Genomic DNA, 21,538 nt, shown 5'->3' with positions numbered 1-21,538 from the left:
CCGTTCGTTTGGACACAGAAAGATGCGCACCGTTCATTTGGACACCGTTCGTTTGGACACCGTTATTTGCCCACCGTTCGTTTGGACACCGTTCATTTGCCCACCGTTCGTTTGGACACCGTTCATTTGCCCACTGTTCGTTTGGACACCGTTCATTTGCCCACCGTTCGTTTGGACACCGTTCATTTGCCCACTGTTCGTTTGGACACCGTTCGTTTGGACACCAAAATTTGATTTAAATTATACGACGTAATCCACACCAAATTTTTGTTTTAAATAAGAAATAGGTTTGGGTTAGGTTATATCTTCCGGAAGTGGAGCCCCCCCGCAGGGGGTGCGGAACCCACTGTATCCATGCATGACATCCAAATATGCGAAAGGCTAAACAAAGTGCTAAAAGCAATGTAAAATTAATGACATCAGTATCAGAGATATATAAGTATGAATATATCTTATTTTGACAGATATTATAACCTTCAAATGTATCTCCTTTTCACGATTTCATATTTTACATAGATTTACTAGTATAAAGTGTTATAAGAATACTGATTATATTTTCCCAAAATGAGTTTTATTTCTCTCCATCTGTTACATATTCAAACAAACAGTGCGCATGTTTCTGTGTACAAATGAACGGTGTCCAAACGAACGGTGGGCAAATGAACGGTGTCCAAACGAACGGTGGGCAAATGAACGGTGTCCAAACGAACAGTGGGCAAATGAACGGTGTCCAATTGAGCGGTGTCCAAGTAAACGATGCGTATTTTCTTATATGTCCAAAAGCTACTGTATCCAAAATTACTGTGTCCAAATGCACTGTGTCCAATTGAACCGTGTGCACAATCTCGTGTCCATTTCTAACGTGTCCATTTGCACCGTGTCCAATTGTACTGTGTCCAAGTGAAGGCCACTCTTGGCGTAAGGGTTGTACGTGTGAGTCTCTTGACGATACGATCGTCAAAGACCGGCTTGCCTTTGATGTTAAGGATATCGGTCATGTTTTCTCAGATATTTCGCACCGCGAATCCCAAAGATTGCAAAAATTCAACGTTTGACGCGTTGAGTTTCTTTTTCTTGGCGCAACCGAATAATCGAATATTAGCGAATGTTGACGTTGTTGTTGTTGTCGCGTTATCTCTCGCGTCTTTCGCTCCGCTCAATACGAGCATCCCATGTATCGCGCGCTAATTTTGTCGCCGTCGTACGTGCAATCTGATGGTGATCTCTTCTCCTCGAAAATCGAGCGATCGTCCGTCTTGATCCGCAACGCGTATCGTTAGATCCGTAATGCTCCGCGTGATGATCGGCAGGTAAATGATCTGCGCCGGCGTTTCCGATATCTTATATCCTGGCGGCACGCTCGGTGAAAATTCATGTATTGTATGAACGCGTTTGTCATTGCTGTACGCACCAGCGGTCACGTTACACTCTACGCGGATAATGTTTACGTTGATGATATTAATCGGTATGTCCGATTGGTGCCATTGTCCCGGCAGCAATATACGCTTCGACGAGAATCCCAGCAGCGATCCAATGTTGTTGGGTTTGTTAAAGTTTACTCTGAAAGCGCACTTGATCTCGCTATTCATCGTATTGTAATTAGCACGGAGCACTATCGGGTATTCTACAACCTCGTCTTCGTCACCGTTCGCTCGAACGGTCTCCTCTCGCGATATCCCCGCGATAGTCGACACGATTGTTGGAGCGAACTACGCGTCGCTGGAGTTTCCGTGAAATTGCACGTTTCAAAAACTCGTGTATTGCGTGTATCTCGTACGATCCCTCGGGAATCGTAATTTCCGTGTCATCTTCATCGAAATAAAATTTATTATTCGAGGAATTCACGTTCGATATCGTATGATAAGTTTCAAAATTAGTTAGACCGAGCTCGTAATCACCGTCGCTCAAATCTACAGCTGGATGGTAGTGTGCCGCGAGGACGCTACTCTTCCCGGTTAGCGTGAATGTCATAGACATGTCGACAAAACTGTTTAACGAATACTGTGTCTTAACGGCGCATCGTCAGGCTTTAAATTCACACCGATTGTCGTCGACCGTTCGGAGAAACCGCAGACACAATTGTCCGCAGATGCTTTGATCGTAAGTTTGAAAGGACGTGCGATTGTACTCGATCTTCGTAACGTTCCGTCCGAAATATCGCACCAATTCATTCGGCGGTCGAAGATTACCAAAACCGTCGAAATATATAGCACGATTTCCCCTCTTTGCGTACGCTACCCAATGAGTACCCGGTCCTTTGGTGATATCCAAATTCACGATGCCGCTCTCGTTTTGATATATACCACCGATCGGTAACGAATCACGCATGAAAACCCCTCTAAAGTACGGTATACGCATACGTTTCGCCAATTGTTCTAATTGTATGTTTGTTGTCACACCCGTGGGCATTTTTAGCGTCTTTTCGACGTTTTTTTTTTCTTCGTTGCCACTCCTTGTCCACGTTTGTACGGACCAAGATACAGTCCCTGTCCGTATTTATACGGAGCGAGATAAAGTCCGCTGCCTTTCATCGCGTGATCGTGACGTTGCAGCTCCTCCAGCTGACGGCGCGCGGCTTTGCTGTCGTTCACCGCCTTGGCCACGCCGGCCGCTCCACCGATCAAGGATCCGAGCGCGCCCAATTGGTAGAATCGGCAATACACCGCCTCGTTTCGCTGTCGGAAGTATCCGTTTTTTCGTCGGCCTTTTCCGCGTAGTCCTCATCTTCCTCTTCGTCTTCGTCTTCGTCTTCGTCTTCGTCTTCATACCCATACCGATTTTTGTCTTGGTTTTCATCGCTGCCCAAACAGCTGTGGCTGCGGCTCTCTCACCGAGAGTCGAATCTTTCGCAACGATGCGTTTTCGCGCTCTCTCGGCGAGTATCTTGTCAACCGCGTGTCTCTCAGTATGATCGTTGCTCCGGAGTACGCTATATCGTGCTCGCAGCACGCCGCGTCCAATGGATTTATACCCCGATTACCTCTCGCCAATCGTTTTTTCAAATGAGTGCCCGGACCGCAAAACTGATAGCCGGGAATATGTAACTCGAAAGGAAGTGCGTTTATCGCACGATTTAAGAAACCACAACCTCTTATAATTTTTCCTGGCATTTGTCACAATTTTTTATTAACGGTGCTGGACCGTCGATGTGCGTTCGCTGCCACGGTTGATTGTAATGTTCGTAACAGCGCCGATATTGTTGAACCTCTGAGTCAGCTTTTATATGTTCGGGAAGCTTGTCCCACATGTAGTGGACGTGATCGCCGCACATTCGCAACAGAACGACTTTCGGCACAAATTGTAACTGTTCGGCGCTCAAATTGCAAATATCGGAAGGTCTCAACAGCAGCACGAACATTTTTGTTACTGAGCGATTTGCGGTTCCGCGCATCTATAAATAGGCGTTCGATCCAGCATTCCTCAGTCGACAGTGTGAAAATGAGATTCGTGCGACAACCTTTGGCGATACGCGTGACGAATTGCGACGACAGATTACGATCGATGGGGGACAACGCGGAGATGCGCAAGCATGGTACGATGCTACCGACTACTATACGCGCGATCGTTTGTGGCCCCTCGAATTGTGGTAAAACCAACGTTCTAATAAGCCTGCTGGAAAGTCCGCACGGTGTACGTTTCGAAAACGTATACGTGTACTCGAAGTCGTTGCAACAACCGAAATATCGATATCTGGAAAATTTGTTGACATCGATCGACGAAATCGGCTACTTCACATTCTCCAACAACAGTGACGTCATTCCGCCGAGCGAGGCGCGTCCAAACTCGATCTTCGTGTTCGATGACGTGGCATGCGATAAGCAAAATGCGGTGAGAGAGTACTCTTCAATGGGTCGACACTCGAGCGTCGACTGCTTTTATCTCTATCAGACGTACGCGAGAATACCTAAACATCTGATACGCGACAACGCGAACCTGCTGATCCTGTTCAAACAGGATGGTACCAACCTGAAACACATGTACAACGATCACGTGAATACCGACATGCCGTACGATGAATTTTGCGCGTTGTGTCGCGATTGTTGGCAGCGCAAGTACGGATTCGTAGTAATAGACAAGAACAGTTCGCTCAACGATGGTCAATACAGAAAAGAATTTAACGTGTTCGCGATACCGCAAAACGATTAGTTGTTGCCGATACTTCGTCGGGGTGAAACGTGAAACAGAGATTGACATTTTTGTTTTTCCGCGATGGCTGCGATCGATTAGAACGAGGATATTCGCGAGCGCGAGAAGATTGCGAGGGCAATTGTGAAAACCAGCGAATCGATTCGCAAGAAACATCGCGCTTTGAAGACTGGTAAGATCGAGGAGGATATTGTGTTGGATAGGCGCTTTAGACCTCTCATCGAGCCGTTACAAAAGATCGTCGACAACTCTAGTTCGATCGTGGTGAAGAACGAGCCTGCGAGTAACACCGACGCGGGGATCGAAACGTTATCCATCCCGAAGCGCGAGAAAGATGATGTGACACCGCAAAAGAGAAAACGATCCAACATCAGGTCGGATCGCTCACCAGCACCGCATAAATCGAAACGGTCGGACCCTCTACTGGATGTACCGCTAATAACCTCTACACCGTCCGCGTTATGAGTTGATCTTCAAAAAAGTCCCCGATGACGTCATCTATACGGAAGATGCCAAGCAAACGTACAAGAGTATGCTGTTGATGACGAACGCGCATAAACGCAATCACGATGCGCAGGGTCGATTAATGGGCAACAGGGGATACAAGTACAAAGAAATAATCTCAAAGCTGATACCGATCGAACCCAAAAAAACAAAATCTGGAAAGGGATTATTCGCGCTTCGCGCGATGACGCTAACCGACAACAAGATCGACTACGTGCACCGGGACGATCCCAACGAGCTGGTGGATCGTTTACGATTGCTCGACGCTTCGCACCAAGCGGGCCACAACGGCCACGACAACGAGATCCTATCGATCATCGAGGAACTTCGCGAAGCCGATATTATTATAAATTAAGCGGTATCTCGACAAAACTAATCAATCGACCGACGTCTCTCGCATCGATGATGCGCATCAACAAATTTGGAATGTCCGAGCAGAGCAAAGACGCGACGAATGCCATTTCGTATCGTCGATGGAACGGATTAATGAGAAATTTCGTGCGCGATAACGCTCTGTGTCGCACCGTTACGGGCTTTGACGCAAGGTCGCGCAAGATTAATCGTGTAACGCAACCTGTGACTGATACCAACGCCATCAACAAACTGTATGTGGATCAATCCGTTAAAACGTTGAGAAATCAACTGAAAGAGTTAGACGAGAAGCTTGCAGCGTTAGAGAAAGACGTGCGAGCGTTACAGATTGTGGTAAACGAGCTTCGGCGTGCGAATATCGCTAGATTAGAAACGCCAACGAAACGTCAACGAACGACAACGAAACGACGACGAAACGTCAACGAAACGTCAACGAACGACAACGAAACGTCAACGAACGACAACAAAATGACAACGAAACGTCAACGAACGACAACAAAACGACGACGAAACGTCAATGGACGACAAGAAACGGTTCACGGACAGCTACGGACGGTTCACGAACGGCTACGAACGGTTGAAGGACGGCCGAACGGTTCAGGAACGGTTGTCGGACGGTTATCTAAAGGCTCAGGAACGGTTCAGGAACGGCTGCGAACGAATTAGGAACGGTTACCGAACGGGTCAGGAACGACTACGAACGGCTATCGAACGGCGACGAATGACGGATGACAAAGAACCACTATTGAAAGACGATGAACGGGAATAAACGGTTATTGAGTGGTTAAAAGTTAGAGATATAAATTATAATGTAATTTCTTTACACGTATTATTACGCGCCGACTAGCCGCACCGCTAAAAACATGGCATCGTTAAAATCCAACGGACGTAAAAATATCGAGAAGCTACGACTCGTCGAGGAACTGCATGCTTCGGCGAGAAGAAATTTTCCCCGCGTCGTAGTGCGGGGTTACGATGACCTGTGGCAAGCCGACATCGTCGAGATGCGTCCGTACTCTCGTTTCAACAGAGGTTACCACTACATACTCACCGTCATCGATGTGTTGAGCAAGTACGCGTGGGCCGTACCGCTCAAGAATAAAAGCGGAAGCGAGACGGCTGACGCTATCGCAGAGATAATTCGAAATAGCGAGAGGCGCCCGAAAAATATGCAAACCGATATGGGGAAGGAATTTTACAACGTGCAACGTCTCGTGAAGAAACACGGCATCAATCATTATTCCACGTATTCGGTGTTGAAGGCATCGGTCGTCGAACGATTCAATCGTACGTTAAAGAACGATATGTGGAAGATGTTTAACGGAATGCTCAACGGAACTTACAAGTGGGTCGAGGCGTTGCCGCGACTCGTATCGAATTACAACGCGCGCAAGCATCGAACGATCGGCATGCGACCCGTCGATCGCCGAAAGACTCTTGGATACTGTGTACAGCGCGATAAAGATTGCGGGTCCGGCAAAGTTCAAAGTAGGTGCTCCGGTACGCGTTAGCAAGTACAAGACGATCTTTGAGAAGAGTTACACGCCAAATTGGACCACCGAAGTGTTTAAGATCGTTAAAATGCAGCGTACTAATCCCGTAACCTATCTACTCGAGGACTATCGCAAAAACTCTGTCGCTGGAGCGTTCTACGAGTACGAATTGCGTCGTGCGACTTATCCGGCCGTGTATCTCGTGTAGAAAGTACTGCGCAGGAGAGGTGACGAGGTTTACGTCAAATGGTTGGGATTCGATGGATCGCACTCTTGGATACACAAGGACAATGTTGTTTCATTCGTACAAACTGTATTTTATTTTTAACATATGAAAAATATAAAATACATATAAAGTATCTGAAATATAAAAAAAATATATGTAAGATATATACAGCATATAATATATGAAATATAAAAGAAAAAAAGAAAGATAGAAATATATTTCTTTTGTTTTCCTCATACATACATACACATACATACATACATACATACATTACATTACATTACATTACATTACATTACATTATATGGTATCCGGTAATGTCCCCACGGTAGCGTGTCGGTCGAATCAGGTACGATATATCGCTAGTCGTCGTACGGATTCAGGGCGATTTTTGTCTCGCTAATTGTGTACACTTCGTGCAATTTTGATCTTATGCAGAATTGCTGCCGAGTCATTTCAATTTCATCGCGCAGACACCGCGTATAATCATCAAATGTTATCGTTTTCGCTACGACGTTACGCTTGACACCTTTAACCTTTTTTGTATTCTTTTTACTATTTACTCGCAACGCGTACATTTTTGCTCTAAGCCCGACAAATTCAGTCATGATCGCACCATTATTCTCGTCCTTCGTCAAACCCGGCACTTTTTTGTTCTCGAGCGGTATACCATACGCGTTGTTAGCCGGATAATCGCTCGTGTCGAATCTAATGATATCGCGTTTCATATTCTCGTACACATCCTCGCACTCGATGTGATAAATCAAACTGTCTGTATCGGTGTACATTGTTTTACAATTTTTGCGATATAACGGTAACATGTACTCTTGGTGAAATTCGTATAAACACACTTTCGATATATCGAGTATACACATACCGACATAGATCGGTTTATTGAATTTCACCTCGAAATTGCGCAGTTCAACGGCGACCAAATTTTCCGAAAAGACGCTCCTGCTATGAAAATTTGGTTTCGCGATCATCGCCTCCGCGCCGTATCGACCGTCCCACTTTGTTAATAATTTTACATCGACGTGATTGCGCACGTTTTCCATAGTTTTACCGAATACCGCGTTGTTCATTAACTTGTATAAATTTTTCTCGAAATCGTTTGTCGCGCGCGTTCTAAACCGGGTGTTGAGTTCGATGTAATCGCGGAGCCATGCGGATTGAGCGAATTGCAATACGCGATGTATCTTTGCGACGCGAAGGCCGTGACGCGTGCATTGCTGCAGGTTGCTATAGTGCATGACGTAACGCTTCTTATCGTATAAAGTCGCGAGGAGCTTGTCCTGCCGCTTGCCGGGCGGCTTATCGCGCGTTGGACAGAACGGTAGATCAGCGTGCGCGTCGTGAAGATGTTGCGGATACTCCAGATCGACCTCGAGAATATAACCTGTGGTTGAATCCGAAGCGATCGCGCTAACGTCAAAGTCAGAGATGTCGTCGACCCATCGAAAATCGGCATAGAGCAACGGTTGACACATCGCCCAACCGTACAAGTTGTTTACATCGAAATACATCATGTACGACAATAGTTTCGATGGGTCGTCAAACGGCATGTACTTGTTATTGGCTCGTGCGTATCTGCCGGAACATTGGCTCAGGCCACCGCGTATTCCCCCTTCGATAAACATAACCATATCGATATCAGTAAGTAATTCGAACGTAATATTCGTATGTTTTAGCATCGCATCCCACGTGTATCCGGGAAGAGTATAATAATACGCAGGATCGAGCCCGTAACTCAGTAGTAGAACTAGGAGAGTTCTAACGCAGGTCCTCCGAGGGGTATGCGGGGCGAGGGGAAACCGTGCGGGCGAGGGAGCATGATGTCACGCGGGCGGCGGGGGATTTTGGTGGCGCGGGGGAATGCCGACAAGGTAATATAGTTTTTCAAACAGAAACAAAAAACCATTATCCTTTTCATTTTTTCTAGGAAGATGGGTTTATTGGAGGTCGGGATATGTTTATAATCGGCTTATGTATTACAAAGATGGGATGCCGATGTCCGGATCCTCGAATTTACATTATACTATATTATATTTATATTAGATTATATTATAAACAAATAGCGTCTCGTAAGATTGCACGTGCGGCCGAATCGGCACGGTGTATTACAAAGGCGGGTTATTATATTTATATTATATTATGAACAAATAGCTTCTCGCAAGATTGCACGTGCGACCGAATCGGCGCGGTGTCCTCTTCATTTCTTTTCTAGGAAGAGGATAAAGAAAAGAAAAAAAGATATAATAAAAAATAAAAGATTAGTGGAATTTCTTGGTGGAAAACTAAAAGATACCGACTAGATAATAAAGTTCTTCTAACAAAATACCCAACAAGCACAGCTGCACATAATGACAATAATTTTTTCTAACGAAATATTCAATAAACACAGCTGGATCCGTAGCAATAAAAATACTCATAAGAAAATAGAATTTTCTCTAACATGATCACGTGCGAAGGAACCCTCGAACCGATATCCAAACTCACCAATCGACGATCACTACGAGTAAAATACGAAAAGTAGGAGAAACACCCCGTCTAATGAGAACACTGGCATGATTTTTAACTTATTAAAGTTGGAAGACCCCCACTTATGCACGTCCAATTCGTTAAACCTTAGAGAGACCTTACTCCCACGCAATTTTTCTAAGAAGAGCCGTTTAAAGGTGATAGATGAAATATATATAAATGAAGAACGAAGGGTGTCAAAATTATAGTAGTACACGATTTGAAAGTGTATACATCGGTTAAAAGGTTTTGTGTGCCAAGTGTTCGACGGCGATCAGATTTTGCGTTTAAAAAGTATAGTGGATTCTTTATAATTTTTGTGTGTCAAGTGTTCAACGGCGACCAGATTTTGACACTCTACCAATATGCGAAGGATGGAAATAAATAATTTTGAGGCAACTAGACGAGTCGTTTGATGAAGATCACGCATTATCAGACGACAGTGATTACAACAGCGATCAAAGCGAGGACCTTACGGAAATTGTTGAGAAGACAGTGTTTCATTCAGAAATTATTGCGTTGAACGGACGTACAAAATTTTGTGCCATATACTTTTATTATTCTACGGATAGTGATTATGCTGTATGTGCTTCGTGTATGATAGCTATAGCAGACACTGACTATGGATACATGTATGCTGTTCGGAAGCATGTAACTGAACTGTACGACGTAATAAGTGGTCGATCCTGCTCCAATTGCAGACAAGCATTATATCAGGTAATGCCGTGCAACATATGTCCGATTTGTACACAGTAAAACAAAAAAAAACATGGAAAACTCCGAGCAGACTGAACGCGTCTTGTTGGAGCTGTCGCATCAAGTCACCACTTTGGGCGAGTATTTTGCATGGGCGCAGCGATGCGAAGAATTTATCAAACAGCTCGAGGAATGCAGTCGTATCAAGCGTCCGCGGCTCTCGATCGGAGTTCGGCAATCTTTGGTGGCTAGAATCGCGCGACTCGAGAGTGCAAGGACTCGATTAGAGAGACGGTTTATACACAGCGGTGGTGATTACACTGGTGACAATACCGCCGAAAGACTTATTTGGCGGGAGATTGATACGGCGTTTGAGAGCCGTATACTGACCGGTGCGGTGATTAACGCAGATTATATCGAACCGCGACAATTTCTCGAGGAGCCAAAGACATTGTGCTCGAAGACGTGAAAAATGTGCTGAAAAAACACTTTAATGTGAAAGTGAACACTGTGTTCAATGGTGAATTCGTGTCGGGTGATAAACGGGCAAATAAAAGTGTAAATACGAGAAACTGTGAACTCTTTCGCACGTCCGATTTACACGAGTGGTACGAGCGACGCGTCGTCGAGCCCACGCTTGCCTCGCTCGAAGAATTTCAAGAACGCGATAGCGGGTGGGCATTGTTGCGAATTCTCGATTTAACTGTAAATATAAATAAATATAATCCAATGCGCGCGGGGTGCCATATTAAATTACCGCGAGAAATAACAATGAAGAGAGCGGTAATAAACGTACAATCCAAAGACAATGCGTGTTTCGCGTGGGCGGTGGTCGCTGCTTTGTATCCAGCTGCACGAGACGTAGGTCGGGAGTCTTCGTATCCACATTATACGACAGTGCTAAATCTCCAGAACATTGAATTTCCGATGACATCGAGTCAAATTAAAAAATTTGAACTTTATAACGACATTTCGATAAATGTATACTGCATCGAGAAAGAGAAAAAGAATAACATTATCCCGATACGTCTGAGCAAAAGAAGGATAGACACGTCAACTTGTTGTATATACAAGATTCGCAAGACCTCAGACATCTCGCGTGGATCAAGAATTTATCCCGCCTCGTGAGCTCGCAACTGAGCAAACGTAATGGCCAAAAATATATCTGCGATCGGTACGTATATTTAATAAAAATGCAATATATATATATATATATATATATATATATATATATATATACGATAGAAAAATTAATTATTTCCATTTTTTTACAGATGTTTACACTATTTTGGATCGGACGACAAGTTGCAGTCGCACATTGTGCCGAGAAATGAACGAGTACGCCATCCGGTTACCGAGCGATAAAGACAAGTGGCTCGCGTTCAACAATTTCAACAGAAAGGAGCGGTCCATTCGTCCGTATAGCGGTTCCATTCGTCGTATACGCCGACTTGGAGTGCGTGCTGAGGAAGACCGACGGTGATCCGAGGACGTCTACGTACACGTTTCAGCATCATCAAGTATTTAGCGTAGCTTATTATGTACATTGTTCGTATGACGAATCGTTATCCGCGTATCATTCTTGCCGCAGTACCGATTGCGTTTCGTGGTTCGTAGAAAAATTAAAAAATTTAGCGCAACGCGTAAAAACTATTTTAACCATAAATGTCCCCATGATAAATTTAACGCGAGATGAGCGGGAAAAATTTCACAGCGCGACACATTGTCACATTTGCGAAAAACTGTTCGCGCAAGACGATACACGCGTACGCGATCATTGCCATCTTACCGGGCGGTATCGAGGTCCCGCGCATTCAAACTGTAATTTAAATTATAAAGACTCTTTTTGCATTCCCATAGTATTTCACAATTTATCCGGTTACGATTCACATTTTATCATCGAGGAAATAGCTACCGCGTTCGAAGGCTCGATCAACGTACTACCGATAACAAAAGAAAAATATATTTCATTCACGAAACATGTTAAAGTTAAAGATACCGTTGAAAAATCAGATTGGCGAAACGATATAAAGTTACGGTTCATCGATTCATACAAATTTCTCAGTACTGGTCTCGAAAAATTGGTATCGTTTTTAAATAATGATAAACTTCAAATTTTAAAATCGGAATTTCAAAATTTATCAATTGAAGAGTTCAATTTATTGACGCGAAAAGGTATTTTCCCATACGAATACATTGACTGTGTCGATAGGTTGCACGATACATGTTTACCACCGCGCGAATCATTTTACAGTTCTTTGACCGGTGACACCGTATCCGAGAGCGATTACGCGCACGCTGAAAACGTCTGGAGGCGGTTCTCCCTACGAACATTGGGCGAATACAGCGATCTGTATTTAAAAACGGATGTCTTGTTATTGGTAGATATTTTTGAAAATTTCCGCGACAAATGTATCGAGAGTTATGGGCTCGACCCCGCGTATTATTATACTCTTCCCGGATACACGTGGGACGCCATGTTAAAACATACGAATATTACGTTCGAATTACTTACTGATATCGATATGGTTATGTTTATCGAACGGGGAATACGCGGTGGCCTGAGTCAATGTTCCGGCAGATACGCGCGAGCCAATAACAAGTACACGCCGTCTTACGATCCATCGAAACCGTCATCGTACATGATGTATTTCGATGTAAACAACTTGTACGGTTGGGCGATGTGTCAACCGCTGCCCTATGCCGAATTTCGATGAGTCGACGATATCTCTGACTTTGACGTTAGCGCAATCGCTTCGGATTCGCCCATAGGTTATATTCTCGAGGTTGATCTAGAGTATCCGCAACATCTTCACGATGCGCACGCTGACCTACCGTTCTGTCCAACGCGCGATAAGCCGCCCGGCAAGCGGCAAGACAAACTCCTCGCAACCTTATACGATAAGAAGCGTTATGTCATACACTATCGCAACCTACAACAATGCACGCGTCATGGCCTTCGCGTCGCAAAGATACATCGCGTATTGCAATTCGTTCAATCCGCATGGCTCCGCGATTTCATCGAACTCAACACCCGGTTTAGAACGCGCGCGACAAACAATTTCGAGAAAAATCTGTACAAGTTAATGAACAACGCGGTATTCGGTAAAACTATGGAAAACGTGCGCAATCAGGTCGATGTAAAATTATTAACAAAGTGGGATGGACGATATGGCGCGGAGGCGATGATCGCGAAACCAAATTTTCACAGCAGGAGCGTCCTTTCGGAAAATTTGATCGCTGTCGAATTGCGCAAATTCGAGATAAAATTCAATAAACCGATCTACGTCGGCATGTGCATCCTCGACATTTCTAAAACGTGTTTGTATGAATTTCATCACGAATACACGGTACCGTTATATCGAGAGAAATGTAAAATAATGTACACCGATACAGATAGTTTAATTTATCACATCGAGTGCGAGGATGTGTACAAGAACATGAAACGCGATATTGCTAAATTCGACACGAGCGATTATCCGGTTAACAATGCGTACGGTATACCGCTCGAGAACAAGAAAGTGCCGGGTTTGATGAAGGACGAGAATAATGGTGCGATCATGACTGAATTTGTCGGGCTTAAAGCAAAAATGTATGCATTGCGAGTAGATAATAAAAAAGATACAAAAAAGGTTAAAGGCGTCAAGAGTAACGTCGTAGCGAGACCGATAACGTTCGATGATTACACGCGGTGTCTGCGCGATGAAATTGAGATGACTCGACGACAGTCTTGCATAAGATCCAAATTGCACGAAGTATATACAATCAGCGAGACAAAAATTGCTCTGAGTCCGTACGATGACAAGCGATATATCGTACCTGATTCGACCGACACGCTACCGTGGGGACATTTCCGAATACCCTTATAATATAATGTATATATATATGTGTGTATGTATGTGTGTGTGTGTGTGTGTGTGTGTGTGTGTGTGTGTGTGTGTATCGGGAAAACAAAATAAATATAATTCTATCTTTCTTTTATATTTTATATTTCACATGCTGAATATATCTTACATATATTTTATATGCTGTATATATTTTACATATTTCAGATACTTTATATGTATTTCATATTTTTTATATGTTAAAATAAAATACAATTTGTATGAATTAAATCACATTGTCCTTGTGTATCCAAGAGTTGTGCGATCCATCGAATCCCAGCCATTTCACGTAAACCTCGTCACCTCTCCTGCGCAGTACTTTCTCCACGAGATACACGTCCGGATAAGTCGCGCGATGCAACTCGTATTCGTAGAATGCTGCAGCAATAGATTTTCCGCGATAGTCCTCGAGTAGATAGGTTACGGGATTAGTACGCTGCACTTTAATAATCTTAAACACCTCGGTGGTCCAATTTGGTGTGTAACCCTTCTCGAAGATCGTCTTATACTTGCTAACGCGTACCGGGTTACCTACTTTAAATCTTGCTGGTGCCGCAATCTTTACGTTGCTGTATACTGTATTTAAAAGTTTATCGGTGATTGCGGGGGTAACATCGATAGGTCTCATACCGATAGTGCGATGCTTGCGCGCGTTGTAATCCGACACGAGTCGCGGCAACGCGTCAACCCACTTGTAAGTTCCGTTCAGCGTTAACATTTTCCACATGTCATTCTTTAACGTGCGATTAAATCGTTCGACAACCGATGCCTTCAACACCGAATACTGGAATAATGATTAATATCGTGTTTTCTTATGAGACGTTGTACGTCGATGTTGTAAAATTCCTTTCCCATATCGGTTTGCATGTTTTTCGGGCATCTCTTACTATCTCAAATTATCTCAGCGATAGCATCAGCCGTCTCACTTCCACCTTTACTCTTGAGCGGTACGGCCCACGCGTACTTGCTCAGTACATCGATGACTGTGAGTATGTAGTGGTAACCTCTGTTGAAACGAGAGTACGGACGCATCTCGACGATGTCGGCTTGCCACAGGTCATCGTAACCCCGCACTACGACGCGGGGAAAATTTCTTCTCGCCGAAGCATGCAGTTCCTCGACGAGTCGTAGCTTCTCGATATTTTTACGTCCGTTGGATTTTAACGATGCCATGTTTTTAGCGGTGCGGCTAGTCGGCGCGTAATAATACGTGTAAAGAAATTACATTATAATTTATATCTCTAACTTTTAACCACTCAATAACCGTTTATTCCCGTTCATCGTCTTTCAATAGTGGTTCTTTGTCATCCGTCATTCGTCGCCGTTCGATAGCCGTTCGTAGTCGTTCCTGACCCGTTCGGTAACCGTTCCTAATTCGTTCGCAGCCGTTCCTGAACCGTTCCTGAGCCTTTAGATAACCGTCCGACAACCGTTCCTGAACCGTTCGGCCGTCCTTCAACCGTTCGTAGCCGTTCGTGAACCGTCCGTAGCTGTCCGTGAACCGTTTCTTGTCGTCCATTGACGTTTCGTCGTCGTTTTGTTGTCGTTCGTTGACGTTTCGTTGTCATTTTGTTGTCGTTCGTTGACGTTTCGTTGTCGTTCGTTGACGTTTCGTTGACGTTTCGTCGTCGTTTCGTTGTCGTTCGTTGACGTTTCGTTGGCGTTTCTAATCTAGCGATATTCGCACGCCGAAGCTCGTTTACCACAATCTGTAACGCTCGCACGTCTTTCTCTAACGCTGCAAGCTTCTCGTCTAACTCTTTCAGTTGATTTCTCAACGTTTTAACGGATTGATCCACATACAGTTTGTTGATGGCGTTGGTATCAGTCACAGGTTGCGTTACACGATTAATCTTGCGCGACCTTGCGTCAAAGCCCGTAACGGTGCGACACAGAGCGTTATCGCGCACGAAATTTCTCATTAATCCGTTCCATCGACGATACGAAATGGCATTCGTCGCGTCTTTGCTCTGCTCGGACATTCCAAATTTGTTGATGCGCATCATCGATGCGAGAGACGTCGGTCGATTGATTAGTTTTGTCGAGATACCGCTTAATTTATAATAATATCGGCTTCGCGAAGTTCCTCGATGATCGATAGGATCTCGTTGTCGTGGCCGTTGTGGCCCGCTTGGTGCGAAGCGTCGAGCAATCGTAAACGATCCACCAGCTCGTTGGGATCGTCCCGGTGCACGTAGTCGATCTTGTTGTCGGTTAGCGTCATCGCGCGAAGCGCGAATAATCCCTTTCCAGATTTTGTTTTTTTGGGTTCGATCGGTATCAGCTTTGAGATTATTTCTTTGTACTTGTATCCCCTGTTGCCCATTAATCGACCCTGCGCATCGTGATTGCGTTTATGCGCGTTCGTCATCAACAGCATACTCTTGTACGTTTGCTTGGCATCTTCCGTATAGATGACGTCATCGGGGACTTTTTTGAAGATCAACTCATAACGCGGACGGTGTAGAGGTTATTAGCGGTACATCCAGTAGAGGGTCCGACCGTTTCGATTTATGCGGTGCTGGTGAGCGATCCGACCTGATGTTGGATCGTTTTCTCTTTTGCGGTGTCACATCATCTTTCTCGCGCTTCGGGATGGATAACGTTTCGATCCCCGCGTCGGTGTTACTCGCAGGCTCGTTCTTCACCACGATCGAACTAGAGTTGTCGACGATCTTTTGTAACGGCTCGATGAGAGGTCTAAAGCGCCTATCCAACACAATATCCTCCTCGATCTTACCAGTCTTCAAAGCGCGATGTTTCTTGCGAATCGATTCGCTGGTTTTCACAATTGCCCTCGCAATCTTCTCGCGCTCGCGAATATCCTCGTTCTAATCGATCGCAGCCATCGCGGAAAAACAAAAATGTCAATCTCTGTTTCACGTTTCACCCCGACGAAGTATCGGCAACAACTAATCGTTTTGCGGTATCGCGAACACGTTAAATTCTTTTCTGTATTGACCATCGTTGAGCGAACTGTTCTTGTCTATTACTACGAATCCGTACTTGCGCTGCCAACAATCGCGACACAACGCGCAAAATTCATCGTACGGCATGTCGGTATTCACGTGATCGTTGTACATGTGTTTCAGGTTGGTACCATCCTGTTTGAACAGGATCAGCAGGTTCGCGTTGTCGCGTATCAGATGTTTAGGTATTCTCGCGTACGTCTGATAGAGATAAAAGCAGTCGACGCTCGAGTGTCGACCCATTGAAGAGTACTCTCTCACCGCATTTTGCTTATCGCATGCCACGTCATCGAACACGAAGATCGAGTTTGGACGCGCCTCGCTCGGCGGAATGACGTCACTGTTGTTGGAGAATGTGAAGTAGCCGATTTCGTCGATCGATGTCAACAAATTTTCCAGATATCGATATTTCGGTTGTTGCAACGACTTCGAGTACACGTATACGTTTTCGAAACGTACACCGTGCGGACTTTCCAGCAGGCTTATTAGAACGTTGGTTTTACCACAATTCGAGGGGCCACAAACGATCGCGCGTATAGTAGTCGGTAGCATCGTACCATGCTTGCGCATCTCCGCGTTGTCCCCCATCGATCGTAATCTGTCGTCGCAATTCGTCACGCGTATCGCCAAAGGTTGTCGCACGAATCTCATTTTCACACTGTCGACTGAGGAATGCTGGATCGAACGCCTATTTATAGATGCGCGGAACCGCAAATCGCTCAGTAACAAAAATGTTCGTGCTGCTGTTGAGACCTTCCGATATTTGCAATTTGAGCGCCGAACAGTTACAATTTGTGCCGAAAGTCGTTCTGTTGCGAATGTGCGGCGATCACGTCCACTACATGTGGGACAAGCTTCCCGAACATATAAAAGCTGACTCAGAGGTTCAACAATATCGGCGCTGTTACGAACATTACAATCAACCGTGGCAGCGAACGCACATCGACGGTCCAGCACCGTTAATAAAAAATTGTGACAAATGCCAGGAAAAATTATAAGAGGTTGTGGTTTCTTAAATCGTGCGATAAACGCACTTCCTTTCGAGTTACATATTCCCGGCTATCAGTTTTGCGGTCCGGGCACTCATTTGAAAAAACGATTGGCGAGAGGTAATCGGGGTATAAATCCATTGGACGCGGCGTGCTGCGAGCACGATATAGCGTACTCCGGAGCAACGATCATACTGAGAGACACGCGGTTGACAAGATACTCGCCGAGAGAGCGCGAAAACGCATCGTTGCGAAAGATTCGACTCTCGGTGAGAGAGCCGCAGCCACAGCTGTTTGGGCAGCGATGAAAACCAAGACAAAAATCGGTATGGGTATGAAGACGAAGACGAAGACGAAGACGAAGACGAAGAGGAAGATGAGGACTACGCGGAAAAGGCCGACGAAAAAACGGATACTTCCGACAGCGAAACGAGGCGGTGTATTGCCGATTCTACCAATTGGGCGCGCTCGGATCCTTGATCGGTGGAGCGGCCGGCGTGGCCAAGGCGGTGAACGACAGCAAAGCCGCGCGCCGTCAGCTGGAGGAGCTGCAACGTCACGATCACGCGATGAAAGGCAGCGGACTTTATCTCGCTCCGTATAAATACGGACAGGGACTGTATCTTGGTCCGTACAAACGTGGACAAGGAGTGGCAACGAAGAAAAAAAAAACGTCGAAAAGACGCTAAAAATGCCCACGGGTGTGACAACAAACATACAATTAGAACAATTGGCGAAACGTATGCGTATACCGTACTTTAGAGGGGTTTTCATGCGTGATTCGTTACCGATCGGTGGTATATATCAAAACGAGAGCGGCATCGTGAATTTGGATATCACCAAAGGACCGGGTACTCATTGGGTAGCGTACGCAAAGAGGGGAAATCGTGCTATATATTTCGACGGTTTTGGTAATCTTCGACCGCCGAATGAATTGGTGCGATATTTCGGACGGAACGTTACGAAGATCGAGTACAATCGCACGTCCTTTCAAACTTACGATCAAAGCATCTGCGGACAATTGTGTCTGCGGTTTCTCCGAACGGTCGACGACAATCGGTGTGAATTTAAAGCCTGACGATGCGCCGTTAAGACACAGTATTCGTTAAACAGTTTTGTCGACATGTCTATGACATTCACGCTAACCGGGAAGAGTAGCGTCCTCGCGGCACACTACCATCCAGCTGTAGATTTGAGCGACGGTGATTACGAGCTCGGTCTAACTAATTTTGAAACTTATCATACGATATCGAACGTGAATTCCTCGAATAATAAATTTTATTTCGATGAAGATGACACGGAAATTACGATTCCCGAGGGATCGTACGAGATACACGCAATACACGAGTTTTTGAAACGTGCAATTTCACGGAAACTCCAGCGACGCGTAGTTCGCTCCAACAATCGTGTCGACTATCGCGGGGATATCGCGAGAGGAGACCGTTCGAGCGAACGGTGACGAAGACGAGGTTGTAGAATACCCGATAGTGCTCCGTGCTAATTACAATACGATGAATAGCGAGATCAAGTGCGCTTTCAGAGTAAACTTTAACAAACCCAACAACATTGGATCGCTGCTGGGATTCTCGTCGAAGCGTATATTGCTGCCGGGACAATGGCACCAATCGGACATACCGATTAATATCATCAACGTAAACATTATCCGCGTAGAGTGTAACGTGACCGCTGGTGCGTACAGCAATGACAAACGCGTTCATACAATACATGAATTTTCACCGAGCGTGCCGCCAGGATATAAGATATCGGAAACGCCGGCGCAGATCATTTACCTGCCGATCATCACGCGGAGCATTACGGATCTAACGATACGCGTTGCGGATCAAGACGGACGATCGCTCGATTTTCGAGGAGAAGAGATCACCATCAGATTGCACGTACGACGGCGACAAAATTAGCGCGCGATACATGGGATGCTCGTATTGAGCGGAGCGAAAGACGCGAGAGATAACGCGACAACAACAACAACGTCAACATTCGCTAATATTCGATTATTCGGTTGCGCCAAGAAAAAGAAACTCAACGCGTCAAACGTTGAATTTTTGCAATCTTTGGGATTTGCGGTGCGAAATATCTGAGAAAACATGACCGATATCCTTAACATCAAAGGCAAGCCGGTCTTTGACGATCGTATCGTCAAGAGACTCACACGTACAACCCTTACGCCAAGAGTGGCCTTCACTTGGACACAGTACAATTGGACACGGTGCAAATGGACACGTTAGAAATGGACACGAGATTGTGCACACGGTTCAATTGGACACAGTGCATTTGGACACAGTAATTTTGGATACAGTAGCTTTTGGACATATAAGAAAATACGCATCGTTTACTTGGACACCGCTCAATTGGACACCGTTCATTTGCCCACCGTTCGTTTGGACACCGTTCATTTGTACACAGAAACATGCGCACTGTTTGTTTGAATATGTAACAGATGGAGAGAAATAAAACTCATTTTGGGAAAATATAATCAGTATTCTTATAACACTTTATACTAGTAAATCTATGTAAAATATGAAATCGTGAAAAGGAGATACATTTGAAGGTTATAATATCTGTCAAAATAAGATATATTCATACTTATATATCTCTGATACTGATGTCATTAATTTTACATTGCTTTTAGCACTTTGTTTAGCCTTTCGCATATTTGGATGTCATGCATGGATACAGTGGGTTCCGCACCCCCTGCGGGGGGGCTCCACTTCCGGAAGATATAACCTAACCCAAACCTATTTCTTATTTAAAACAAAAATTTGGTGTGGATTACGTCGTATAATTTAAATCAAATTTTGGTGTCCAAACGAACGGTGTCCAAACGAACGGTGGGCAAATGAACGGTGTCCAAACGAACGGTGGGCAAATAACGGTGTCCAAACGAACGGTGTCCAAATGAACGGTGCGCATCTTTCTGTGTCCAAACGAACGGTGTCCAAATGAACAGTGTCCAATTGAGCGGTGTCCAAGTAAACGATGCGTATTTTCTTATGTGTCCAAAAGCTACTGTATCCAAAATTACTGTGTCCAAATGCACTGTGTCCAATTGAACCGTGTGCAAAATCTCGTGTCCATTTGTAACGTGTCCATTTGCATCGTGTCCAATTATACTGTGTTCAAGTGCACCACTCCCTTACGCCAATACGACGTTTGAGCACAGCGATGAGATACGAATACCCATACAACAACAGGATCTGTATACGTTGTCGTATGAGAGTTTTCTATACATCGAGGGAAAACTAAAGATAAACAAACCAGCCGAAGGGTTTGATGTTGTACTGGGAAATAATTGCGTCGCGTTCATGTTCGATGAGATTCGATACGAACTCGACGGTGTGGAGATTGATCGTAGCAGAAATGTGGGAATAACCAGCACACTCAAGAACTATGTAACGATACCATCCGATAGAACCGTGATTATGAGAAACGCCGGCTGGGATTCGCCTACTAACACGAATGGATACTTTAATTTTTGCGTACCGCTCTACATGTTATTGGGATTTTGCGAGGATTACAGACGCGTGGTGATTAACGCTCGTCACAAATTGATCTTAATACGATCGCGCAACGACAACAATTGCCTGATTGGAAATTTGGTGTTGGAGCCTGTGATCGACATATTCAAGATACAATGGCGAATGCCGCACGTCGTATTGAACGAGATTAACAAATTATCGATGCTGCGCGCCTTGGAAAGCGGACAATACCTCAGTATGGGTTTCCG

At 44.9% G+C, this 21,538-nt stretch overlaps 1 protein-coding gene across 1 annotated transcript; it reads right to left on the bottom strand.

Annotated features, from left to right (window-relative positions):
• Nucleotides 1-14,064: 14,064 nt before the first annotated feature.
• On the bottom strand, nucleotides 14,065-14,556 carry LOC138935293 (uncharacterized). The gene has a single exon (XM_070299745.1). The coding sequence runs from the start codon at nucleotides 14,554-14,556 to the stop codon at nucleotides 14,065-14,067; it is 492 nt and encodes a 163-aa protein (XP_070155846.1).
• Between the last annotated feature and the right edge of the window lie 6,982 nt (nucleotides 14,557-21,538).

Source organism: Polyergus mexicanus, unplaced genomic scaffold, assembly GCF_030449975.1.
Source record: "Polyergus mexicanus isolate NDT 795.1 unplaced genomic scaffold, iyPolMexi1.0 SCAF_8, whole genome shotgun sequence".
NCBI lineage: Eukaryota > Metazoa > Arthropoda > Insecta > Hymenoptera > Formicidae > Polyergus > Polyergus mexicanus.
Note: the sequence above shows the minus strand (reverse complement) of the source record. Positions and strands in the feature narration are given on the sequence as shown.